At 40.1% G+C, this 27,595-nt stretch overlaps 1 protein-coding gene across 1 annotated transcript; it reads left to right on the forward strand.

Annotated features, from left to right (window-relative positions):
* The first annotated feature begins 314 nt into the window (after positions 1-314).
* On the forward strand, positions 315-26,578 carry ARFGAP3 (ADP ribosylation factor GTPase activating protein 3). The gene is made up of 16 exons (XM_064701073.1): positions 315-506; positions 6,062-6,180; positions 6,663-6,735; positions 9,193-9,324; positions 10,753-10,839; positions 11,690-11,771; positions 12,056-12,112; positions 13,219-13,265; positions 14,355-14,497; positions 16,561-16,686; positions 17,122-17,244; positions 19,701-19,838; positions 20,510-20,633; positions 21,535-21,625; positions 24,878-24,999; positions 25,654-26,578. Exons 1-16 carry the CDS (start codon positions 438-440, stop codon positions 25,669-25,671), a joined length of 1,551 nt encoding a protein of 516 aa, XP_064557143.1. The 5' UTR covers positions 315-437; the 3' UTR covers positions 25,672-26,578.
* Positions 26,579-27,595: the final 1,017 nt, after the last annotated feature.

Below are 27,595 nucleotides of genomic sequence, written 5' to 3' on the forward strand. Positions count from 1 at the left end.
TTAGATATCGGAACACGCTGCCCAGGGAGGCGGCGGGGTCCCCGTCCCCGGAGCTGTAGGAAAGCTGCACGTGGCGCTCAGTGCCGCGGTGCGGCTGACGCGGCGGCCAGCGTTCAAAGGCTGGGCTCGCTCATCTCCGAATCTCTTCCAGGCCAAAAGCTGCCGTGTCCCTGCGCAGGGTGCAGCCGCTGCGTACGGGTTTCACACCGCGGCCAGCACCGCCTCGCACCGCGCACCCCCGGACCGCCTCGCTCCGCTCCCGTCTCCGCGGCAACCGGGCGGGCCGGGCGGGGCCGCACCGCCCTCGGCGCCAGGCGTGGGGCCGGCCGGGCCGCGGCGGGCGGAGCGTCCCGGGAGCGGCGGCGCGGGCAGCCCCGGCAGCCCCGGCCCTTCTCCCTCGCAGCTCCCCCGGCGGCCCTGCCGGCTTTCCCGGCGCCATGTGCGAGCCCAGCAAGCAGGACATCGCCGCCATCTTCAAGCGGCTCCGCTCCGTGCCCACCAACAAGGTAAGGGCCGGGCCGGGCCGGCGGGCAGCGCTCCGCCGCGGTGACACGTCGCACAGCCGGCGGGGCGGGGGAGGCGCGGGGCCCGCAGCCGGGCACGTCCGGCCCGGGACAGCAGGGAAAGGCCCGGTGGGTCCTCGGGATGGCTGTCCCGGGAGCGGGGGAGCTCTGCCCTGCCTGCCCCTCGTCCCTCCGGCCGGCATCCCGCATCCCGAGGGGATGAGCCCTTGGGGAGGGAGGCGCGGCGCCCACCGGGTGCCTCAGGTCCGCTGCGAGGGTCAGCTCCGCTGAGCATAAAAGCGAGCTCCCGACCACCTGCAACGTAGTGTTGAGTGTGTGTTTATTTTATTTTATTTCCCTGTTTTTATTATCCAGCGAAGTGGCACAGCCACCTGTACAGTGATAAAAGTTTGTTGTTTTTGGATCCCGTTGGGCTTGTCCCGTGCCCGGGTGGGTTTCCGTGGTGTGAAGGTGTTCCTGCAGTGGCCCTTGGGCTGGGAAAGGTGACGCGGCACAAGTGCCTTCGGCTGCTCTGTGCCGCTTGTTTGTGTTGGCTTTGCGATGTAGGCTGAGAACATATGTGAAATATACACCCACCAGGAAACTTGGGATTAGCGTGATGAAGGAGCACGTTGGGTTTGTTTTCTGGGAATAGGAATCCGGATGTCAGTCTCTGGTCCGAAACTGACTTCCACTCTTTGAACACAATTCATTAAGACTGTGCAGGTCTGGTTTCTCAAAGCAGAGCTCAGAGGTGAGCACTCAGTTTCTAACAAAAGTATTCTCAAAACTTGCCTTTGCAAGGGAGTAAAAAGTTTATCAAGGAAAGGTCCTAGTCCCAACAACGATGGTCAGAGATCTCTTACAAGCTCCTGAAATTCACTGGCACTCTGCCTGAAAATTGAGTAGTTTAGAGCTATTGTGGTGCTTTTTTTTGTATTGGGATCACAGGAGAACTAGAGAGTACTGCCTGGAGCAGCTCCCCTGTGCTGGACTCCTTGTTTCTGTGTAAGCAGGTGGATGTGGCACCTGTGGTTGCTCAGGTGTATCTGTCTCCCCATGTCAGATGTCACACAGACATTCAGTGTTGACATAGCAATAGTGGCACATAGCAATAATGCACAATGCGTGCTGCCACTCACCGTGGGCCAGTGGCACAGAAGTGGCCCAGGCACAGAGAACTCGACAACAATGCAGTGGTGCCCGGTCTGGGTGACCTAAGAAGGCAGAGAGGGAGAGTGAAAAACAGCAGCTTAGATCTCACAACTCTACCACTCTTGCCTGACTGTTTTTCTGAAGTAAAAGTTGTTTCTTCCATCAGTTTCTCATCTCATGTTTGTTTCCTTTCTGTTTCCTTTAGTTTCCTCTTCTTAAGCAGTCTATCTGCCCCTTTTATTTGCAAATCGTTTTTGGGGGGGAGGAAAGACATGGGAAAGTGGAAATATTGAAAAGGGTTCTGGATTAAAAGCTTAGTAATTTGCCTTAGCTGTGCAGTTTATGGATAGAGTTTGAGAAGAACTGGCTGGTCTAGGCAGGCATGTGCATTTACACTGTTCTGGGTGCTCTGCAGTAGTTCTTAGTGCATGTGAGCTTAGGAAAATAATTCTCATTTAAATAAATGTACAGTTTAATATGTGGGTTAGAGTGTGTTGAAAGTGATGTTTTAATAATTGTCTTAAAATTAACATCTGTAATTTGATGTTAGTTCCCTTTATGATGAGCTTTTGAGTTCTTGGTGTCTTTGGGTGTTGCATAATGTAGAGCTGCCTGATGACAGCAGGCTGTTGATCAGCTGCCTGATGACTTAACAAACATGTTACAGTTACTAACTAGGATGTATTTTGTACCCATAAATATGTTCATAGTCCTTAAGCTACTTGATATTGTTGAGTGTTTGAGTTGTACAGCTCAACCCCTTTGAAGACTTGCACACTCAGGCTGTGCTGAAATTCTCTTTGATTCTGTCAGACCTTTTAGATCTGTTCCTCTGAAAATGTTTTTTCGATTCTTTCTTTCATCCTGCCTCTGCTTGGACTCCCAGTGTGTGTGCATTGCTGGTGGTTTATCAGTAGCTGAGTTTTGTTATTACAGTGTTATTTGGGTGTGGTTTGTGTTTGTGTTGGGTTTTGCTCCAGCATGGACGCTACTATCTTGTGTCCCTTAAGTAATTTTGAGGTGATGGTGCTTCCAAGACAGGCAGTCCCCTTGCCTTCCCGTGGCCAGCCCTGCAGCTCCCTCCCTTAGGGTGGCATTCCCGGCCGGGTGGCGGTGCTGTGAGTTGGCGCTACCTTTGCTCTGGGTCCAGGTGCCCGTGCAGAGCTGCTTCCCAGCGGGATCAGTAGTGCTGATGCAAGAGAAGGAGGAACGCATATCTGGGGACAGTGGCTGGTGACTAAGGGGAGCTGCCTGGGTGCAGATGCCCTTGGCTGAGGCACTGCCTGCTGAGTTCCAGCTGGGTTGGTGCTCCGGCAGCTGCATCCACAGCCCGGGAATGGCAAGGTGTGGATCTGCCCCGGGAATGGAGGTTCAAAATGTAGAGGCTGAAAGTCTCTGTGTACCACTGACCTCAGGGATAAGTGCTCTTCCTGAACCTATTCACCTCTTCTGCTTGTGCCAAAAATAGCATTTCTGTCAGCTATTTATTACTGCATTTCCATAGCCAAGGTCAATATTTTATTTATTTCTTTGGTAATGCGGGTGCTTTGCGCAAGGTGGATGATTTGTGATTTATTGACTGCTTGCTGTGGATTCTACCCAAATCTCTGTTTGCTCTTGTGCAAACATCTCAGTTAAGTCTTTGGCTGGTTTTTCTCCTAAGTGACTCTTACTGAATCTACACTGTGAAGTGTTTCAACATAAAGCAAACAAAAAGCATGCAAGTGTATTTTGAAAGCACTAGATTATTTAAGCATATCCTTCACATTTATTTTCAATCAATATTTTAATATTTTAATTGCACCTAAATCTGTACAGAAAATACAATTTGTCTTTAAAATGGAAACAATTTCTTACAGTGGCTCTGAAATTGATTTTAATTTCTTCTCCCTGATTCTTCTTGAAATTTATCTGTGAGAAGCGCTTTAAAAATTGAGAAAACTAAGCAAATTAGTCTAAATGTTAGTGGTACATGCATCTATTTCTGCTGCATAGCATTGATGGAAATAGCAGTTCCTCCTTTGCTTTCAGAAGAAAATGGGATGTTCCTGTTTGTATCTCAGTCCTGAAAGGTGCATTTTTATGCCTGGGAATAATCTCCACAGGTGTCTGCTAGGGACTCCTGTGAGAGTGAAGATACTGAGCTGTGGCAGCCAACTCCAAGGTGATGCAATTGACTTTGAGATGTTGAAATTACAAAGTGCTCATAATTGGAAGGAAGGAAAGGGAAAGGAGAAGGATCTTCAGGTATGTTTATAACTGAACTTTTAAAAAACATGGGTGTTTTTTTAACCACCCACTCCAGATTCTTGTTTCCCATTTGTACTCCAGGGAATTTCCACAAGACTTCCAGCTGTAAGTCAGCTTTGCTCTCCTGTATCAGAAGTGAGACCAGGGTTGCTCTCTTGGATTTGGTTTCAAGCAGAATCTTCTCCTTTTTTGTTGACCCATCCTCCTTTGGCCTTGCAAGAAAAAGCCTGAAAATAGTCAATTTAAAATGAAAATGAATCTCATGTTTTTTAAGGAGCTGCTTCACCGAATTTGAGAAAAAAATAACAAGTTCTGGCTACTTAGGCTGTGTGTTTTCTTAGAATGTGGCCTACATGAAGTGTTACTCATTCTTTTTCCCCCACCCCTTCTGTGCCGTTCTTCCACCTGAGCTTGTTTCAGGAACTCCCTCTAACCCCTCCTGTTGTCCCCCATTCTGTGTTGCTCTCATTTCTGCTGTATGCCAGTGAATGCCCCATTTCCACATGCAGGAGTGGGATATGCAAATAACACCAATAAGTGTTAGTGCCTGTTGAGAGGGAGAGGCAGGACTGGCACCTGCAGGAGCTGTGGTCTCCATGATCTCTGTGTGTTACCGGTCATTACCTGACTGCAGCTCACCCGTAGAGTGTGCAGGTATTGGAAGGGTTAATGCTGGGTCTGCTGGTGAGCTGTGCTTGTGCCTGATAAATTTGGACTGCCCAAGCTAAATAGACCCACATTAAACAGAGGAGTTTAGCCTCAAACTGCTTTGGGCATGTAGTTGAAATTGATTTGGATGGATGATGGGTGACATGACTTGAGCCCAGACTCAGGGTTTGTTTGACTATGTGTGTACAAGAAAATAGAGACAAAAATCTCTGTCCAGGTTTACAGAGGGAGTTTCTGGCAAGAAGACTTCTTTATTTTATTTTTATTTTGTTGTTCAGCTTGGCAAGGAGGTGCTGGAAGCTCTGTGGCCTGTTTATGATGTTCCATATGGTCCCACCTGTCTTGAAATAAACTTTATTTTTTATATCTGCATATAGCTAGAACTTCCATTGCTATCCGAGGATGCATTCAGTTTATAGGAGGACGTTAAAGGATAAAGTTGCAAATTGGAATGCTGTCAATTTGCGTGTAAAAGCTTGTCTCTGTGGAGTTGTTTCTTATTAGGTGCCCCTGGGTGGATGCTTTTATTGTAAAAATACTTCTCTGCAATCTTTGCAGATACCTCTGAAAAAGCATTGATCAGATAAAGTCCTGTCATACAGGAATAGATGTGTGCACATGGAATTAACTCAGAGTAGCTGTTTCTGTGTAAAGTTATTGTATTCCTTGCATTTGATAATTGATTTGTATCAGATATTTTTTTCTGGTTCTTGCTTTCCTTGGTCAAAGAAGCACAAAACTCAGACTAGCTGAAAAAGGCCTTGAAAGTCATGGTCTGCTGACCTGCAAAGTGTATGAGACACACACAGACACAGCTCTTGCTGTTTTGGCTGAGTGTTAGAGGTCCATCATGGTGGAAATTCCTGGGTGCCCATGCAGTAATTGTGGACCTGGTTGCTTTTTAACCAGCGTGGCACAGACAGTGGAAGGGCTGATGTGGCAATTGGTGTGTGATGAATCATGCGAATATCTGCAGAGGCTGTCTGGGTAAGCTGTGCTCAGAGGCCTTCTTCACACAGCTGGATTGCCATGGCTTGCCCTGAAGGTCAAGGTTTCAATATAGGAAAGTAGATAATGAGGGCATTAGTCCTGCTGATTACCTTCTGAGGACTCAAAAGTGCCACATGAGGAGAGGCTGCCTTCGGGGAAATATTTCTTAACCACTTTCCTGTTCCAGCAGTGCTGGAAGTGCTGTGTTAAACGTCTGTTTGAACTAGGCTGATGTGGGTTCTCTGACCTGGTTTCTCAACCTGTGTACAGTGGTTATTTTTGGAAATGGGGAGGCTGTAGTTGTGTGGGCAGATTGTGTAACTCCTCTTTAGATGTCTAAAATTAGGATACATGGAGTTGTCATGTCAACAAATGCTGTAAGAATGAGTTAACAAAGTTGGATCGCTGCAGGGGTGTTACATTGACCTGTAATACAACTCTAAGGCCTGGTTATGCTCAAGTCCTGTTACTGATGTTTGTTTCCTTGCTTTCAGGTGTGTTTTGACTGTGGAGCAAAGAACCCCAGCTGGGCAAGCATCACCTATGGAGTGTTCCTCTGCATCGATTGCTCAGGCACCCACCGGTCCCTTGGCGTTCACTTGAGTTTCATTCGGTAAGTATTGCTGAGTTTGGACAGCAAAATTCATCTTTTAATGGTCTTGTTTGTTCACACACCTGCTCAGAGAGGAAAACCCATTCTTCCTTCAGCTTCTGATTGTGTTGGCTTTGCTGTATCTGATAGCTTTTTGGTAATAGTGTTCACTTTGCCAGCTTTGCTTCCTGAAGCAGCTCATTGTGGTGGCACCTGAGTTCTACCCTTCCAAGCCAAACTATTCTGTGGTATTGTACATACACACACAACTATTCTGGTACTTGGGTAGTGCTCAGGCAGGCAGCTGGTGCAGTAAATCTGCACCCTGAGCTGGTTCTGTTCCAGTGAGTGTCCCAGCCGCTGACTCAGGGCCTTTTGGGGTCTGATAAATAACTACAGATTACAAAAAAAAGGTAGGAAGAGAAACACTTGGCAAAAAGCCAGAAACAAAGTGATTTTAAATGGCTTTGGTGGTGACACTAAGACAATTTCTTTATATGTAGGTCAACAGAACTGGATTCCAATTGGTCCTGGTTCCAGCTGAGATGCATGCAGGTTGGAGGAAATGCAAATGCTGTACGTACTTCCAACTGTTTGCTTTGCACATCGAAGCTTGGTAGACTTGGAAAATGTTGTCTGTCCTTACTGTCTCTCTTCCTAGGATTACTTTTATTTTTCCAGTCCTTTTTCTTTAATACAGCATTCCCCCTGCCCCACCTCCCCATCTCTAAAGAATTCGTCTTGATGGTTATTTCCTCCTTCATGCTTGCACCTTCACCATTTTGGTATGGTCTGAAAGTGTTTTTTGGTTTTTTTCTTGTAAGTCAGTGTTGAAAATTACTGGAAAGGCCAGATCAGGTTCCTTGTCAGTACACATCTAATTTAGACAGCTGCTCAAAGATGGCTTGTAAAGCAAGCTTATGGCCCCTTCCTGTGACCATCATTCCTTCCATGGCTCATGAAAAACCATGCCAAAACCCATAGAACTGCCAAAAGTCACCCTGGAGTAAAGATCTGACTTACCTGAGTTAGCACTGCAGATAAGATGTGCTGCATTGTTGGAGGGGGACTAGCAGTGTCATGGTTTGGGCCAATTCACATTGGCTGTTACTTTCAACCTGATTTTTTATGTACTTACACAGCATGTTTGTAAATTGAAGTTCTGTTGACAGATGTCTTGTTCTCAGTCTCCCTTTTTGTTTTTTGTAAGCTCATTGGCAATCTTTTCCCACCTTTTCCACAATTAACTGAGAGTTCTTCCTTAAGTTGGCCCACTCAGTGGGGGAACATGCAACTTCCAAAAGCAATTTCTGCTGAATGCTTATACCTTATATTTTTTCATTTGTGCTTGGTCCTTAATGTTGTTTTTTTAAGAAGCTTCACCCAATCTTGTTTTTCATAGTGTTTTCATTGACAGATTTAACCATTTTAAGTCTTTAGGGTTTTTCCAAATTTTTTTCCTATTTACATACAAAAATGCTGAGTTCAGGGTCATTGTTACTTATCTTCCATTTCTGTATTTTCCAGTCAGATATTTTTCTTTGAATTTTGCATGCAGCAAGTCACTATCTCAGGCTTACAGATCTGAGCGGTTACATGGTGTCTTCTCCCTCTTTTTCTTCTGCCTGTCCTTGCTGAGTTATTCCTTTCCATGTTAGTACTGCTGTTATATAAATGTCCTCATCCAGTTTCTGTTATGTCATTAGTACAAAAAAATCACAGCTTTGACTAATGAGAAGAGGGGGATTTCATGTTAAGAATAATCATCATATTCTTAATCATGTTAAGAATAGTTCCTTTTTGAGCCAAATGCTTAAAAGCCTTGATTAAATGATATCAATTCTTCTGTGTAAAGGGTTTGAGGCAGTTGGAAAGAAGAGATGGCAAAGTCTGAAAAAGTCTTCTGTTAGCCTGTTAGGAGAAGAATAACAATAAACCATAATTGTTTAATTTTGTGAGGTTTTGTCTTTCTTCTTGGATGTCACTGTTTCCTATCATACATTGTACCAAGAGGTGCAGTATACCTTCAGTAACTCCCCAGATACCCTAAATTCTCAATGGTCAATTCTTTGGATTGCTTCAGCAGATTAATACTTGAAACTTGAAAAAACAGATTGGTAAATTGTCTGGACATTTGAAGTAAAATTATCACTTTTCTTTTAATGGCACTAAAAAACCATTCCCTTTTGGTTCCAGTTAAATACCAAATTCTAGTTTTACTAACTATTGGCTAGAAGCCTTGCTAGATTAATATCAATCATTTTTGTTCTGTAATTGCCTGATGATGCTGAATCCTGGATAACAGCAGTCCTGAGCTTCCTGCTGTGCTTCAGATACCTGGAAAATCCAGGGTACTTAGTTTCTTGTGCTTTCAGATCAAATCTCTATGGTAAATGGAATTAGGGTTTCTAGGAAGTTCCTCTGAGTACCAAGTTAATAGGGGTATATATTTGCATGCAGAAATGCACAGTCTTCATTTATTAACTTTATACAAATACACAAGCCTATAAACGTATCTGGGCACATAGATATGTGCATAGACCTCTTTCATTTGAATGAAGACCATTTTTGTATGCTCATTTTGATACTATTGAGCATGCACTGATCTCCCCTGACAGAGATGAATCCAAGCAGTGCCTTTTAGAGCATTAGGAATGTCCTCTGGAGCACAGCTACTGGCAATTAATTTTACCTCTTCCTTCCTCTTAATTGCCTAATTTCAGAACAAGGACTTTTTATGTGTAATGGAAGCTTGCATTTTTATATGCTCTTAAAGCATCACACTGATGTACTGGGTTTTTGGTTTGTTTGGTTTTTTTTTTGGTTTTGTTTTGTTTTGTTTTATTTATATGAAAGAAGTCACCAGAGTGGAGTTTCCTTTGTACTTTGCAGAATACTTAGACTCCATAATTTAAAAGATTAGATTTAGGCAGAGGAGCAGAGTAGTTTGCTGCATTGCAATATATTTTTGTGTGAAATGTCATTAGCTTTTAAGCCTGTTCCTCACAGCATTTTCTGTGCTCTGCTTCCCAGTCTGCTTTTTTCCACCAACATGGGTGCACAACCAATGACACCAATGCCAAGTACAACAGTCGTGCTGCTCAGCTGTACAAGGAGAAGATCAAATCTCTTGCAACACAGGCCACCAGAAAGCATGGCACTGATGTGAGTAGTGTGTGTCCTGAGGCTTGGAGATTCCTGAAAAACTTCACCTCCTTTCCCTCTAAAAGTCACTTTAGATTTCTAATCAGTAATACAAAAGATTATCAGTCTTCAGATAATGTGGCCATTTTTCCATGAACCATGTAGTGGTTTTATTTTTGCTTATCTGAAATTGAATGTTTAGAGGAATGCAGCATGAAAAATTGTAATGGAATTAACTACAGACTGTGTGTGATTTAAGTGGGGTATGTTTTGATCAGGTAAATAATGTATTTTTTTGTTTTTTCCCTACAAAAATAATATTTGGGAAATTAGCAAGTTGTGTAGAACTTGCTGTTCTCCATCAGAAACCCTGAGGCAGTTCATGCAAGCTGTCAAAACATTGTTAGGTTGCTGACAGGAGTTAAGCAAAGCGTCCAGAATTGATTTCTGAAGTGTTAGATAAGTTTGACAACAGTTCTCTTCTTCATACACAAAAAACATGTTTTGATTTTTTAATTCAGGTTGTTGAAGTTTGTGACTGGTTCATTTAAAGTTGATCAGATGAGTGGAAATCAAATGCAAGAAGGCTTGATTTTTTTTCTCTTATCTGTGCATCAAACAGCATGAAATTTAATAGATAACTATGATTTTAATTATTCATAGTATGGACAATAGACTTCACATCGCAAAGTTCAGAGAATATTTCTTTTGACTTAGTAAGCAGCTTAAGATGTAAAATGTGTTCAAGAAGTGCAATATACTGTGTGTATCTAAGTTTATGGCAAGTTCCCCAAATGACTCTTTGAGGAACTGTTTATCTTGCTTCAATTACAGGTTCCATCCAATAGTTTGATATTAAATATTTGAAAAAATCACTAAATATTTAGTAAATATTTTTAGCTGTGCACTGCAAACTAAAGTGATTATGTGCTATTTAAATTACTGAAGTAAATGATTCAGATTATTGCATTTAGTACCAACTATTGCCTCCCCTGTCACATGTTAAAAAATTCCTTTTCTGACTTAGTGATGGACCTGATTGCTGAATGGTGAGGTGAGCTTGTTGTACCTTCACTGTCCTTTCTGACAGAGCTCATTATTCCTGCATGGAGTAGGAAGAGCTGTGAGAAAAGATTTGCCTGTGGGTGATCTTGAGGTGCAGGTCACAGGTTGGAGTCCTGTCCTGCAGTCCTGTGGCACTCTGGGGACCCCAGCCCTGAGATCTGCCTTTGGCTGATCCACCAGGAGCACATGAAATATGTATGAATTCAATTAAAAAAGGAATGTCATCTATTGAACACCAGATAAATTTGTAAGGAAAAAATATGGACAAGAAAAAAAATCAATAATTTTTAACCTGAAAACAAAACAGAGTTGTTTTAAGATTAATGCATTAAAAAAAAATACATTAGTGCAATTAACCTGTAAAATTCTGGCCCTTAATTTCAGCTGTGGACAGATGGGTGTGGAGCACCACCAGCATCACCTCTGAACAAAGAGGAGGAGGATTTTTTTGCATCCCATGTTTCTACCAAGGTACAAATTACCTCTCAAATTCTTGTTTGCTTTCTAAACACTTTGATTGTCTGTGAGCTCTATGGTGAAGATTAAACCCTGAAAGAAAACTTTGGAGAGAAAAGATAGGTCAGGGAGTTAATATTTAACTGCTTTTCCTTCTGTGAGTCTCAGAATTCTTCCTGGATGTGAACCACTTCCTAAGATGATCATTTTAAATGACCCAAATAGTAGCTAAATGTGGAATGAAAGTCTATTTTATTGTAGACACAACAATTCCACTTGGAGCCAGGATTTCTTGCTCGGAAGTGCTCTGATATAAATGTACTGTGTGGTACCTTGGGTTTTAAATCAGTAAAGTGTAACAGTTCTTACAGCATTTGTTGGGAGCTGGTCACAAACCTGCCTTTTGAGGGGGATGTGTGTGAAGGGAGTGGGAGGATGCACCAGGAATGTTGCTCACAATCAAAAATGTGTAAAAAACAGGAAGTGCAAGAGCTTCTAGTGGGGAGAAGGTGTGGTGATTATATGTAAATAAATCATCCAACAGAATTTAAATAAATCTAAAGCACGGTTAAAATGCATTTTACTGGTTTTGATGGTGAATCAAAACCAGTAAACAGAATTCCTGAGAGGAAAAATAAAAGTGCTCAGGAGTAGGTTGAAACCATCTTGTTTTTAGTAAAAGGTAGGCATTTCTTGTAATTTTAATAGCTGCCCTTATGAGTACAGGTTTTAATCCTAAAAGCTGTAATCATAAGAATTCAATAATTATAAACCAGTGATGCTTAGGCAGTCTTTAGCTAAGTGCTCATTTATTTGGTGCATTCTGTTTTCTGTGCACTTTTGATTCTGTCTGTTTTTTACCAAGGCAAAGGATACAGAGTGGATGTTACCAGAACCAGTTTCTCTCCAGCAGAAAACTTCAGAAAACATTCCAGAATCCTCTGAAGGTACGACTGATTCTTTATTAACAATAACTTGCATTTTTCTGATATTCTCTTAGTTTAGTCTCTTTTTACCTTGCTTTGATAGTTAAATAACCTAACCATGCTTAATAACACAAGAATTTGGGGTGCCTGCTGCCCTTTTAGTGACTGGGAAAGCTGTGATGGAAATACCACATTATGGTGTCTCTACCAGGCACTACCCTGAGTACAGGAAGATGTGTTTTGGTACTTCATGCATTTTAAAGAGCCTTCTGATATTCTTACCCTTGTTATTCCTTATCTTTTAGGATCAGAACATGGACCAAGTGTTGATGGCCTTAGCACATCCCCACAGCCTGCATTAGGTAATGAGTGCAAGCAGCAGAGGAGAGCAGCAAGTGTAGGGAGCCCAAATATCCCTTTGGAAAGAGAATGTCTGCCTAGGAAGAGCTGTGGAAATAGATTTTGCTCCCTTTTCAGAAATCTGAACATAAAAACTTGGACTGTTAAAATCCTGTGTCGATAATGCAATACCTTCAGTGACCAGGCTTTTATACTTAACACTGAGCAGTTTGTCATGCTGTGAGTAAGGAAAAAAAGCTGATGGAGATAGAATAGAATAAAATACCTCTGTGATTTGTCACTGTGAGGCTTGTCCTGCAGGACCAGGCTTCTGAACAAAGTGTTCATTCTCAGCAGCACAGAGTAAGGGCTGTCTGGACCTGTTTCAGTTCTTTAGGCAGGTATGATCTTCATCACTGTTTTTATTTGGGTTTGATTATTTTAGAGCTGGAGACTACAAAAAACTTTACTGGATGCACTTCATGCTTTTCTCATTTGTATCTTTAACATGTTCTCCTAAGACAAGTGCTTTTCTTGGTTGGTTTGGACATCACAGGTTCTGTCTAAAGGGAGCAATCTCTGTTCTGTGTATGCCCCTTTCCATGCAAATTTCAGCTCAGAGTGTTTTTTCTGTGTCTACAGGCATCCAGTAGGATGCTGTAGGAGCAGTTGATAATATAGGAGCTGTTTATCATGCTTGTGATGTTTTAGTGATGCAGGTATGTTCTATGTGTGTCACCGGTGGGTTTGAACACAGCCAATGCCTTTCTAGACAGGAAAAAACTCATCTTGGGAGTGATATGAGGTCAGGTGGACCTCAGGTCTAATTCAGAAGAGCAAGTCCTGCTTTCCTGTTCTGTTAACTAGCAGGAGCTTGCAACAGACAACTGAGCTGTAATTTCATTCCTTTTGCATATTTCCAAGAGATTCCAATCAAAGGTAGCTCCTCACATTTTCTTGGAGATATCCACAGCTCTGTTACATAGCTCAGTTTAGTATCTCAGCCCCTCAGTGTAGAAAGACATGAAAATAAATGGCAAAAACTATTTTGAGGTTGATGTTACAGAAATTTTCTTCTGCAGTTCTGGAATTAATAAAAGTTGTATGTTAACTAATGTAATCCTTGCAGAGAACACCACCTTCATAAAAAAGAAGCCAAATCAAGCTAAGAAGGGGGTAAGTGTATGTAAACAATGAATATTTTTAACTGTGTTATAGGTCATTTATTTTAAGATAGTTTAAAGATATTTACAGACTTGCTTCTGCATGGAGTCTTAGCACTTTATTAGCATCTGGTCTCTGTAGAAAGGCAGGAAGAGAGTTTAGTGTCTCTGAATGATGGGTCAAGGCACAGGAAAACTGAGGAAGGCAGCTCAAGTTTTGAATGTGTGGCTGTTGCAGCTGAAGAAGCATCCCTAAAAGTCACCCTAATGCCACCCCAGTCATGGGCTGTCAGGGTAACAGCTTCTTACAGGGACTCACTCACTCCTTTTAAGTCTGGGCCACTGTAGGACAGCAGATTTTGAAGGTTTATTGGAGCAGATAATTTAGATTAAATCCCATGATTTTGTACTCCCACCAGAAGACCCTAATAGCCAAGAGGAACTTTTTATTCTGAGTGGTTTGTGCAGATCTGTTCCCTTCCAGTGAGAACAACAGAACTGAGTTGAACAGTGCAGGTACAGTTTGGGATCTGTGTGTGCATGGCCTGGAGCTTTTACATGAAGGCGTTAAAGCAATAAAAGCTGAAGCATTGTGAATTTTACTGTTGCTGCTGTATTGCAGGTGAGGAATTAAACACAGAGGAGACTGAGAGCAGCAGTTTGAGGGCTGTGCCACTATTTGAGTCAGCACCCTTGTATCCATATCTGCAGTATTGTTTTATAAATAATGGTTCCATTGCAACTAAATTTATTATATTATTCCTCTACAACAAAAGAAACCAAAGTTGTTCTATGTGTTATGTTTGTTTGAGCCTGCCAATATCTGAACAATTAAAACATGAATACTTCAATTTTTCTGTGAGACTTCACTGCAAAGCTAACTAAATCTGTAACAACAATTAGCAGAAACAGAATTTTGAAGTCCAGAATATGGAAAGAAGTATTTTCTATGCTCCAAATTGTCCTTGCTGTCTTCAAGGACTGCTCCCACACAGAATGTAGTGTTTGCTGTTGCTTTCACATCTGGCTGTTGAGTCAGCTTAGGTGGTTCTCTCAGTTATAATTTTGGGGGTTTTGGTTTTTTCTTTTTCTGTAATTCCAGCTTGGTGCCAAAAAAGGTGGTTTGGGAGCCCAGAAAGTGAGCAGCCAAAGCTTCAATGAGATCGAAAAACAAGCACAAGCTGTAGATAAAATGAAGGAACAAGATCTTCACAGTAGTAAGAAGACTGAGAAGGAAGAGCCACTGTAAGTATGAATTAATTATAAAATGGTAAACCATAAAGCCTAATTTAATGAGCTAATTGACAGCATTTTAAATACTACCATAAATTAGCATATGCAAATAACACTTCAGTTCTTCAAAGAAATTCCCAAACAGACATGGTTAAGATGAGCCAAGCAGTAATTCCCCCAATGCTTTTTTTTTGGCTATTAAATATATGTTTATACACTTGATTACTGTAGAAAATTAATTATTAAGAAGACTCTTGGCTCTTGAATTTTTTTCATCTCATGATGGTTACCTGGTTTATTTTGGTTTGGTGTAGTGAGCTCAATGCTATTGAAAGCAGTCTTTCTAAGAGCATAGGGAATATTCAGCTTGTACTTGCTGTACTAAGAGCAGAGGAAGTTTAAGTATGTCTCAAATTGCTTGATGAAGTTGTCAACTGATTTCTACTGGAACTGCCTTCACTTTCACCAAAACCCTTTGAATAATTCTGTCTGAAGTCTTGAATCTGTTGGTGCACCTTAATTAATAAATACTCAGCCCTAAAGCTCAGAGGGTGCTGTTCCTGATTCCTCTGCTAAGTGCTTTTGGTTTTTAATATTTCATTGGTTGTCATCAAAAATATAATACTAAATCATTGGTCAGTTTGCACTTTTACTGTTACAGAGCTTAACAGCCTGTCAGGTGCTAGAGAATCCATCCTATAACCTTATAAGAAGTTTTCTGAATTATTACATAATTACAGGATCACTTTTTGCTCATGATACCAAGGTCTTTGGTCTGTAATCTCCTCCCCATTCCTTTTGCTTATTTTTCTGTTGTCCTTGCAGAAATGAATGTTTTGGTTGCATTAAAAATGCCAATCCCAAGGGGATCATTTGAAGTGTTTTAACCACAACATCATGGTTCTTGGTGTTTGCCAAAAACTACCAGGGGAGAGACTCTGAAGTAACAACTAAATAATAAAAAAAATGATTGTTCATGTATTATTGTTCTTTATCAATATTGTCTTTGACTGTATAATTTAGTTTGGAAGAAAGTCTCAAGCAGTGTCTTGAGTTTTGTGTCAGAAATGTATAAATCTAAAGATCCAGCCAACTTTTATTAAAAGTTCTGCAACCTTTCTGCTGCAGCTGAAACCCTCTAAAAATGCTTGTAAACATGAGGGATGCACATGCACTGAGTTTATGGATCCAGCCCCAGTGCAGGCAAGAGAATTGTGTTTCCTTGAGATTATCAATTAGGTGGCAGCAGATACCAAAATGAAAGGAAGGTGAACTCTGCTAAAGTTGCATTTGCTTCCAACTAATTTGTGTAACGTTTTTAATTTTAAAAGCTTGAGTACTAAGCTTTACTAAATTAATTTAATTTGACTTTATGTGGCAAGGAGTGGAAGTGATTCTTTTGTAGTTTAGTATTTGGAAGGAGGAACAGTTCTGAGACTTAAATGTGATTTTAAATTCTTGCAGAATTTCCTTATCTTCTGCTGTGCGCTGACAAGAATAGATAGCTGAAATTACATCTAAAAACTTGATCAGTATTCCCATTTGTTTTAATCAACAGCAAATAAGATTTTGATGTTCATAAAATAGATTTCTTGAGAAGGGCTGCTAATCTTCCTGCATGAAGTGCTGGGTAGATGTTATCAGTTACTCCTCTCTGCTTTGCAGCATTTCTACCAGCAGCATCCAAAATCTCATTTGCCTTTCTTCTGAAAGTTCATTTGTACTTTATGCCAGTTGAGACTTATGAATTAAAATATGCTCATTAAAATCAATAAAAATTGTGTCCCTTTTGACCTGACAAAATAAATTTAAGCAGTATTTCTGCAATTCTGTAATCAAGATGAAAAACCTTAGTCTCTGCTGCACTGCTGTGACTGGAAAATATTAAGATGGTTTGGAGGTAGGGATGGGAGACTTAGCTGACCCCAGATGTGCCTTAAGGGAAGACATCAGAAAATACAGCACTGAAATAAATATTGTTATGTCTACTATAAATATTGTTAATGTCTACTAATATTCCTGGGCTGATTCAGTGTAGCATTGAACATTTCTCTGATAACTGTGTTTTTTTCCAGTGTATCATCTTTAAGGTTGGCCTACAGAGATCTTGATATTAAAGCCAAAGAAGAAACCTTAAACCTCTCTGGTAAGAAGAAAACAGAACTGGAGAGGCTTGGCATGGGATTGGGCAGCAGTAGGAGGTATGTGAAGTTCTGGAAACTGTATTTGAAGTACTCTGTGGTTTTATGCACTTATTCCTCATTTTACTCAGGAAATTAAGAAATGGACTAGAGCATGTTATGGAAACTTGAGCAATATCAGCAAAAAAATCTTCTCTTTGTCAAGGGGAAACTTCTGATAGATTTAAGTTCTAACCTGCCAGACAGAGGTCAACCTAGATTGTGTTTTCCAGCTGCCAGAATGGGCTTTGTGTTCAGAGAAGTCCTGTCCCTGCTTGAGAGAACTACGATTTTCCAAGGCTTTCCTTTATTTTAATTCCTCTTTCTTTAAACGTCTGTTTAGCTTGGGCTTCTTAGCAAGCTTCAGAAACTAGATTTGGGCTTTGATTTCCTTTTTTTCTTTAAGGGTATGAGTTTTGTCATCTCTTGACATGCTTGTTTTCTTCCTGTCCCCAGTGGCATTTCTCACTCAGTGGCCTCAGAGATGCAAACAATCGAGCAGGAAACACCTACAATTGCAAAGCCAAAGAAGAAGTACATGGATGATGTGGAAGACTCTTACTTCTCTTCTAGCTCGAGGTATTCTGTAAGCTTTTGATTCTGGATGGGCCCAGAAGTGTGTGCAGGTTCCATAAAAATATGCACAGTGGTTTTGAAAGCTGGGATGGAGACAGATTGAAGGGGACATCTGAATCAGAAGAGTGGTGGGAAGGTTGGCTTTGCCTCAGTGACAGGTGGATTTGTGAAGGAGGGGAGGTAGCTTTGTTGGAAAAGTGTCTGAACTATTTGTTTGTAGATTTATCTTGTCCAGAGTCTGGTCTCTGCTTGCATGGACAGTTGCCATTTGCTGTATTCCAAATCCAGCGAATTTTTTGTCAGGATGACTTGTGTTCATTCCTTTTTTCTTTCTTTCTTGTGCTGTTGTCTTGAAATTAAATAAGCTCTGAAGTCTGGTATTAGATGTTGCATCATTCTCTGCATGCCAGATGCACAAACCTCAGTCTTCTTGAGGTATTGTGCTGGGTGTGTTGTGTGGATGTCTGCAGTCCTATTTCAGAGACTTTTATGTATCTGAACATAAAATGTGAGCAAAAAACAATTGAAACATTTGTTATCAGAGGATGAATGCAATGCACACTATAAAATACTTCTCTTGGGAGAAGGAAAATAATTAAATCTTACAGGCACTAATTGCAATGAACCAGCTGTTTCTGGACTGAGAGATGTAAACAGGTGTTGCTTTCATAAACTGCCTTTATTGGATCCATGCCACAGCAACGTGAGAAATTGTACCTAATTGCTTGTAGACAGGCAACAAAAGCACAAAGGCTTTTGTGTCACTGTTTTGTAGTGCAATCACTGCAACAGAAATACAAATGTGGGTCCAAGGAAAGTGGCAGCAGTCTTGTAAAATAAAGCATAGCATTTCAGTGCTTGCCTGAAAAGAACTGTTACTGCTCTGAAATTATTCATCAGCTACCAGCAGGCAAAGGATGAATTATGGAGGAGCTTTTAATGTGTTGTGGTTCAGTGATTAGAGCATAGATTGTAACCTGGCTGTTCCCTGCTCTTGTTGTTCTGGTTTGAGCTGGGAGGATCTAATTGGAGTTGGTACACAAGTTCATTCTTTTAAAGAAAGAACAGTCAGATTTGGACTTCTTAAGGGTATTATTATCCTTTATTTCAAGCTGTGACTTTGAAATAGAGGCAAAGTAGCTTTGGCATCATCTTAGTATATGCCCAAAAGCAAAATAATCATACTGGATATTAAGGTGTTGATAAATCAATTAAGCAAGCTAAAGGTCTCAAGGTTTAGACATAAAATTGAAGCCTCTGAAAATCCTGTATTTTGATGTTTTCTTTTGCTGTGGTTAATAAAATCTTTACTAACATCACAATGTAATATTTTAAAATTTTGTGTTAAATGCAGTTTTTCTTTCTCTCCCCCACCTGAAATACTGAAGAAGTATTTTGCAAAGCTGCAAAAATCTAAGAGGAAAGGCTAGAGAAAATAAACACTTTTACCCAAATCAGCTCATGCAGCCCCTGCCCAGTGCCATGGTTTTGTTGGCCATTGTGAGATTGGAAAGCTTCAAATCCATAAAAACACTTTGATTGTTTGTTACTATGGAATTTATAAAATTGCTGTGGTTTCTTTTTGTCTGTCAGGAGAGAGGCTCCTGCTTTTTGTAGAAGTTCATTCCAAATCTGTCCCTCGTATTTTCCATGCTCAGTGCTGAGACTTTGCTGCTGCAGGTGTCACATTTCTCATGAACTGCAAAAACAAGTGGCCTGACCATTCATAGTGCAAACATGGAGAATTTTTTTAAGAGTATTTTTCACAAGATGCAGGTGCAGACTTTAATATCTTATCTCGTTCTACTGAATGGTTCCATTCTCCTATCCCCCTGTGGTTTTGATCATTTTTCTTCCCATCCTGGTCATAGCCAAAATTCAGGTAAATTTCTTCAAGCACAAAATCTTAATCTTTGGCATTTTAATAGGTTTTGGTGGTTTCTTTTTTTTTTTTTTTCCAAATATTTTCTACATATGCTGAGGTATGTGTTGGTAATCAAAAGGGGAAAAGATCAACTCATGTACCAGAATTTACAAACAGGCTTCATTTTTTTTCCTTTTCTTTATTTTGTGTTTTCCCCATAGTTTTGATGTGCAAGAGAAGATTGCCGTATTAAATTCAGACTCCCTTTCAAGAAATATCTTTTTAGCATTTAATTTTAATCAAATGTGTGGTAGAACTCAGAAGTTCTTAATATTAGAACTAAAAAAAAAAAAAAAACAGAACCAGAAATAAAGGCTTTCCTGCCTGTTCTGAGCCATTGGATTCAACTGTCCAAAGCTTCTAAAGCAGTATTGTGAAATCCAAATTACTCACTGACAACTGTAATTTTGGTAAAAACTTACTTGCTAGTGAACACTTACAGCAGTCATTATCTAACAACAAATAAATATATTCCCACTTTTCAATAATTAGAAAGTTCTGACTTTTCAAAAGGTTTTTCTTTCTTTTGTTCTAGGTACTCTGATTCTTCAGATCTGAGGAGCAGCACTTTCTCTAAATGGGATGACAATTCAGATGCTTTTTGGAAGAAAGAAAATAATAGTAAAGACATTGATATATTGTTAACTTCAAAAAGCACAGGATTTTCAGACAGGTACACCAAGAAAACCAAACTGATTTTTGTCCAGAAAGCCCAAGTTTTAATGTGATTTGAGTCCTGGTCATAGTAGTGGGATTTTCTTCAGTCTGTAGAAGGAGAATTAGGCCAGAACTTCCATCAGCAGTCAAGGGATCTCCTGACTGAATTTCTTTTGTAAGCTGAATTTCTTCCTTACATTTTAAGCACTGTCTGTTGTGCTCAGAGTCCAATGCATGTAGTGGAGGTAATTCCCAAACACTTTCAGGAAAAGAGGAAATAGACAAAAGATGTGGGGAGAAACTCAAATATTTGCACTGTTCTGAGCACATACCTGCTTTGTTTATTGTGTGATAAATCAAAGGAAGCCTTGTTAACAAATGAATGAAAATTTGGAGTGCTCAGTTCTGAGGATGAAGGTACTAGAGACACAAGCAACAGGTCTGGTTGTGATGATAAAAAATATATTTTCTCTATGACTGCTGAATTTCTATCTTTGTAACCAAGTAGAAGATGTAAGAATGGGGGGAGCATGTGCTTGTTTGGTGTTTTCTGCCTCTCTTCTTTTTAGTTTAAATCATATTTTTCATTTTCTTGTACAATTTGAGCACTTGAGTGCTTCTTGTTTGATTCCTTTCATTCTCATGTGGATGAGGTGTCTGTCCCTGATGCAGTTTGTTTCCTTCCAGGCCTGCATCCCGGCGTAAGCCTGAACATGAACCTTCTGCAAACACAGATGAGGCACAGAAAAAATTTGGCAATGTCAAAGCCATTTCATCAGACATGTACTTTGGAAGGCAAGATCAGGCTGATGTAAGTAGGAAACAGTGATAAGTGTTTTTAAATGTAAAAATATTCTTTGACTATAAAAATGGAATTCTTGTGAGTAAGAGAGAAGGCAATAAATAGTTAAAATTTGTAGAATTTGTGAGCTTACAGAATTATGTCCCCTTGATTATTTATTTTAGAAATGTAGAAATTTCAGATTGTTTATAATTTAATTTTAAGGAATTGCAGTTGCATGCAGGACTGTACCTCCATCATTCTTCTTTCATGCTAGAAGTGGTAGACTATGATTTAGCACTCCTGATTTTTGATAGAATCAGTCTTAATTTGTTCTGGATACCCAAACTGATGCCAACAAACCACTGCTGAAACATCTTCCTGTGTGGATTTGTTACATGAAAACATTAATGTTGTAAAAGTAACCAGGTAAAGAAATTGTTCAGTGAATTGCATGGAGTAGAATCAGCCTAGGAAAAAGAAATTAGTATTGTGCTGCATTTTGGAGGCGAGATACAGATTTTGAATGAAAAACTAACAGTGTAAGTACTAATGAAAAATATAATTACTGTTTGCAGGGAACTTGGAAAAAGTTGAGTTAAAAGTGTCATGTGGTTGGAAGGGTCAGCAGGATGTTAACTGCAGTGCTTTCCCCTTGGTTTCACATTTTTTAGTTGTTTTTAATGGCTGCAGAGATTTCCAGCTGTTGTAGGGTAACTAACAGCTGGTGGGAGCTTTGGGGTTGCAATGATAAATGTCACTCTTGGGTAACTCAGAAATGAGATGGTGGCAAACTCGGTGTAAGTGATGTGAAAACTGAAAGGGGCACAACTTCAGTTCTAAATGTCTGGAGTCTCTCAGATTGCCTGATGTGACCTCAAAAGGTGACATCAAGGTGGTAAAATCCTTTTTGTTCTCAATTCTTTTCCAGTATGAAGCAAGGGCTCGGCTAGAAAGGCTTTCTGGAAGCACATCCATAAGTTCAGCTGATTTGTTTGAAGACCAGAGGAAACAATCAGCAGGTACAAATCAAACAGAGTGAGAATGTGGGGAATGCAGGCCCTGACTCTGCTCCTCATCACACTCATCTCTGTGTTCTGCAAGCAGAATGCTAACAGCTCAAACAGGCATGGCAGGTGTAGTCAGTGTTTGAAAATTAACCCCTTAAACTCCAAATTTTTTATTTTTGATTCTGTAAGTTCAGTATTTTATACTGGGGACTGTGTTGCAAATAACAGACTGTTTTGTAGGTAACATCTATCAAAGGAAAACTGTAATATTTTCCAGTGAGCTAACACCTAAATGGACTCTCAGGTAGTTTTTTTGATCAGTTACCATAAGTAGCTCATTAGCTGTCATAATACTGGATCTAGGAAAAATCATTAAATAAATGTTAGTGGACTTGAAATTCCCATGTAATCTGTTGCATGGCATATCCATTCAGTGGGATATTTGCTTCTACCTCTGGCCTTGCAAAATTATTAAAGAAGATCTTCACTTGTTTGTTTCAAAGATTTGTTGGAGCATCTCACATGGGGGAGTGTAGTTCATCAAATCAGAAAGGGAGAAAGATTAGATTGAGTGAAAAGAAGCCCCTTAGGATATTGAAAATGTCTCATGTTTTCTTTCCAACACTTCTTGGATTGTGCAATAATGTGCAATGGAAAAGGTGGCACATAATGCTGGAACATTTTATAGGCTTAATCAGTTGAGTTTCATTCCTTAACTTTTGAAGAAATTGGAAAAAGAAGAGTTACTGAAGAACTTGGGATCTGTGAGTAATTATTCAAACAGCCTGGAAAAACAAACAGTGTGCAGCATCTGATTTTACTTTGGAAAAGTAAGAGGGAAAAACCCAAAAACATGTGACTGTTAAGTTTTGATCCCCTGAAAGCAAATTTGAATACACTGACTAGCAGAGAACACACACACACTGAGGAAACAGAATTTTATATTAACGATATAGTTAATATATTTCTATAATCTATTATTTAAATATGCTATATAATATATTTATTTTAGGTATTACATAACTGTATGGTTATTTATAATTCCTGATACTGGTTGCTTAAGTAAAACTGGGTTTTAGGAATTTGTAATGTAAAAAAAAAAGTTAATGAGGGAAGAAGATATCAAGCAGAACTCACAGTAAGTTGCTTTAGCCACTTGAAAGAGCATTTGCAACACGGTGTTGTAAATTCACACCATGTCAAGTACTGAAACTTCCTTTCCTGCATGTCTCTGCTACACCCCTCACCCCAAAAACTGAGGGGTGGCCCTTCTTGGAGACATGCTACTGCACTGACAGTTTGTCCGGTGTGGAATGAATGCCCAGACTATCATTAGTTCCATAAAATAAACAGGACACTGTTTATTTTATGGAACTATAAAGTAATCAGGCCACTGTCAATAAAAACACCACTGTAGTTCTGGAGACCTTGCCAGTCCTTTGCTCTGAGGTTGTTTTGATGAGCACTGATGAGGTGTCAATGGGGGCTCCTTGCTTTTGTACAGAATGCTGTAGGGAAGTTTTTAACCAAGGAGGGGGCTGCAAGAAAAAGCCTTTTTGCATTGTTTCAGAGCTGATGCTGATGTCAGCCAAGTGGCTGACTTGGAAGTGCTGATTTGGAAGGAAACCACAAGAAAAGGAGATGCTTTCCTGCCTTGTTTACATGAACTTTACTGAGCCAGCAAATGATGAGGGAATTCTTGTGGCTGGGAGATGTTTAGAGCTTCTCAGGTTATTTATATCTGCAGATTTTATTTCTATGACTGATTTAAGGCAACAAAAATGCCTTAACCATTTGATGAGTGGAAGAGATCATAAGGAAGTCCAGATTACAGCTCAGAAATAGGGCTGTCTGAAGGAACTCTTGAAGATAATCTGTAAAGAGCATCTATAATACCTATAAACCCATGCTGGGTGGAAGGATTGGAGTGCAAAGTTCTCTTAATGTGACAAGACATCTGTGCTACAAACCATCCTCTTATCTTAGGTAAAACAGGTTATCTCCAGGATTGTCTGTCTCAGCCTGCTGAGGAGGCAGGTGCCTTTAACTTGCCAGGATAGAGGAGCTACAGGTTCCCTCTTCCTTCTCTCTCTTCCTCTTCCACCCCTGTTTGGAAGATTAAAAGGAGTCTCCATTTGGAGAATGGTCTGGTTTGGGATGGTTACTCCCTGGAGCCCCATTTATTCCCAAGATTTTTGGGGTGACCTCACTGTGCCGTTCAAGTACCTGAAGGGAGCCCACAGGAAAGATGGAGAGAGACTCTTGACAAGGGCCTGGAGTGACAGGACAAGGGGCAATGGATTTAAACACACAGAGGGGAGGCTTAGATTGGATATTGGGATAAAATTGTTCCCTGTGAAGGTAGGGAGGCCCTGGCACTGAGAAGCTGTAGCCGTCCCTGGATCCCTGGCAGTGTCCAAGGCCAGGTTGGATGGGGCTTGGAACAAGCTGGGATAGTGGCAGGTGTCCCTGCCCATGGGAGGGGGTTGGAATGAGATGATCTTTGAGGTTCTTCCCAGCCCTGGCCTTTCTGGGCTGACTCTGTGATCACAGTTCTGTGATTCTGGTTTACTTGGATTTGTGCCTGTGACAGTATCCCATATTTGACATTAAACCATGCCAGTAATTATTTTCGCCAGTGAGTGGGTGACAGTAACTGTTAGCATGTTAATGCTTAGCATGCAGTTAGAGTAGTTAATTATCTTTGATTTCTGTTACCTTTAGACCTGCACTTCCCGTAATAACAGCTGAGCTAATTCTGTCCAAATTTTAAGGAAGGCTGGATTGCCAGCATTGCTCTGGAGTTATGAAACCTAATTTATTTACATTTACTGTAATTTCTATGGATTTTTCCAAGCCTCAAATGTAGTAAGGCAAAATGTTTGTGTTTAAACAGCATGGAAATCACCCCTCTGCATGCACACAAATAGGGCTCATCACTTCAGCCACCTCTGAAGTGCATTCCTCTTTAAATTGCAAGGGGATAACAGCTGCTGAGGATACAAAACAACATTGTCACAGACTGGAAGTACACAATAAGTCATCTACTATCCAAACATGAATTGCTTTCCTGGGAATGCAGAGTGCAGAGGATGGCACTCTTGAGTGGAATTATGAAAACCTGAAAACAATCCAAGGGAAGTGCATTTAAGACATTGAGATCTCTGCCTAGTGCTCCTGGTCATACATTGTACTTCAGGGAGAAAAAAAAAAGGTTGATTTTAATATTTTAAAATCCTGTTTTCTGTGTGTGTCTCCTTTTAGGAAGCTACAATATTAGCAATGTCTTGTCTTCAGCTCCTGATATAACTCAGTTTAAACAAGGAGTGAAATCTGTGGCTGGAAAACTTTCTGTCCTTGCTAATGGAGTCATGACATCTATACAGGTGAGTAAAAATACCACAATCTGTTAACCATCAGTTGAAGCCTTTCTGTAGGGATTTAGTACCATGGATCCTGCCTCTGAATTACCTTTAGGGAGAGCAGAATGCATTTGGTTTTGAGCTCTGTAGAGCTCTCAAAGTAGACAATAAATCTTTATCATTTAGAAAATAGATCTCTATCTGCTAGCTCACCTTCATTAGGATATCTTTTTCCTTACAATTAAAAAATCCCATCATGAAAGTTATTTGTTGTCACTCTATTTTAAACTCCTCACAGTTCCTAACTCAGAATGGAATAGTTTGGGTGGAAGGGATCTGCAGTGGTCATACAGCCCATCTTGTGTTGGCTCTTTAGCTGACCTCTGATCCATGTTTTTGGATGAAATAAGCCATCCTGGCCTCAGTGTCCAGCATGTTTTGTGTGCTCCAGTCACTTGGTAATTCCTGTATGGGGTCATTGGGAGCTCTCAGATGTTTGAAAATCAGGCTGATTATCCTGGAATTCAACCCTAAACTCCAGTTCTTGGAAGCACTGGTCAATTTTCTGAAAGTCTTGAAGAATTCAGCTGGTATTTATTGCACAAATGGAAGTAAAACTGATTTCTCTGCATGGAAAACCCACTCATAGCTGGTTTGTGTTTGTTTTTGCTTTTCTAGGACCGATACGGTTCCTAACTGAAGCTAAAGAGATTCCTCTTCAGGCACACAAGTAATCACTCTGCTGATTCAAATGAAGGTTGCCTTAAGACTGATGATGTTTTTACCTGTTTGTTAGTGCAGATTTCTGACTCAGCCTCTTAGTGCTGTCTCACCTTAACAGAGCAGAAATCTTGCAGCAACTTGTTACATTGCATATACATTTTCTTTTTTCTTCCTTTCCAGTCTTTATTTCTTAATGGCCTTATTGTTAGATAAGCTGGGAGCTTTATTTCATTACTGGCTCTGTCTGTGAGGCAGGAAGGAGAAAGGAGGTGGTGGTGTTCAGTAGACTGTAGCAAAATATTCATTTAATTTAAACCTGTGTTTCCAGGAAGCAAAAGCTCTTGAAGTCATAAATTGATGTGCATTAAAATGGTGGGGAATTAGTGGTTTAATACAGTATTCCAGCTAGAAGGTTCTGTGTTTAGATGTGAAATGTGGAGAAGTCAAAATGTGTAATGCTGAATAGTGGATTTCACCTTGTTGTGGGAACAGTCTATTTATTCCTAGTTTTGAAAGTTACAAAAAAATCGCAATATAGAATCCTTAAGTGCTTTTAAAAATTCTGTATTGTGTAAAAATTGAAAAAAAAAACTTGAAATATACTAAGGGCCTAATAGAGTAGTTAATTAAATACTTGTTAAAAATGTTTAGCACAATCTTAGATTTTTGATAAATTATCAATTATTGAATAAGGAAATAGGGGGCTGTGTTTTAGACAGTCTAGAATTTATTGCTGATGACATCCTGCATAAAAATGATTATGACCTTAAAGAAGAAACTTTTCAACCAAGAATGAATTCACGTTAATTCTGTTCTGTAATTTTCTTAATTCAAATTTGTAAACTGCTGATATCTAATAAAAACAATTGATATAAACTCAGTTTTGCATTCAGTTTCTATGTGTGGCCATCAGTATCCAGCTTTCTAAACATTCTCATCTGTATTTTGTCTATAACAGTGGTCTGGTAAAATCAGCCTTTAGTTTCAGGTAGTCAAACTTGCTTTCTTATTAAATTGCTGTAGTGATTTAGAAATCTAAACACTTAAGATAGGGCGAAAAATAAACTATGGAACTGATCACAGTTAACAGTGTAGCTGGTTTTAGGATTTAATTTCTACCTGCTTCTTATCTAATTCCCACTTCTGATAACCTGTTTCTGTGGTTGTTGAGTTTAGATTTATTGATTAAATTTATTCATCAAAAAATTGCTTTTATTTTCTAGGAGAGTTCAAAGATGAGCATTTGTTCTGCCTAATGGTACAGCATTGCAATAAAATATTTGCTTCCCTATGTCCTTTCCCACCCTACAGGGATGATTTTGGTAATGTAAAAAATAAAGTGTAGTGCTCAGGGCATGCTCTGCTTTTCCCTAATTACAGGCAGCAGTTTCCTAATTAGAGGTAGCAGTTTTTGGCTTTCAAAGCATTCTTCATTTGACTGTACACATAAATTTATTACAAATAATCGGTGATTAAGATCAACTTTTTGGGGTTGTGATACACAAACACCATCCAAACCTGCAGAAGAGATGCTTCTCCAGTGTCTGGGCTGCATATTCAGACATCTGAGGATGGATGCAGATACTCCAATTAGGGCAGGGAAGGGTTAAGAGGTGTAGTTCTGTCCCCTCCCCTGGTTCCTCATTTGTAACAATTTGTGACATGAGCTACACTGCAGTAAGTGTGTCCTGGTTTGATGCATTGTTGCAAACCAGTCCTAGATGGAAAAATACTATATAAATATATATATATATATATATGTGTGTGTGTGTGTATGTATGTATATGTGTATATATATATGTATATGTAAATGCTTTTGTGACAAGCTTCTAAGGGAGACTGGGCATTGGTCACCAATTGTGTTTTGTTGCAGTTCTTTCCTTAATTCCCTCTTTCA

Source organism: Zonotrichia leucophrys, chromosome 1A, assembly GCF_028769735.1.
Source record: "Zonotrichia leucophrys gambelii isolate GWCS_2022_RI chromosome 1A, RI_Zleu_2.0, whole genome shotgun sequence".
Classification (NCBI taxonomy): domain Eukaryota; kingdom Metazoa; phylum Chordata; class Aves; order Passeriformes; family Passerellidae; genus Zonotrichia; species Zonotrichia leucophrys.

What these genes read in the sequence shown, in the direction of transcription:
- ARFGAP3 (XM_064701073.1), top strand. Translation starts at nt 438, where the DNA reads ATGTGCGAGCCCAGCAAGCAGGACATCGCCGCCATCTTCAAGCGGCTC. An exon ending in CAAATCAAGCTAAGAAGGGG is followed by an intron (nt 13,266 to 14,354) that starts GTAAGTGTATGT and finishes CTGTAATTCCAG; the next exon opens with CTTGGTGCCAAAAAAGGTGG. An exon ending in TACTTCTCTTCTAGCTCGAG is followed by an intron (nt 17,245 to 19,700) that starts GTATTCTGTAAG and finishes CTTTTGTTCTAG; the next exon opens with GTACTCTGATTCTTCAGATC.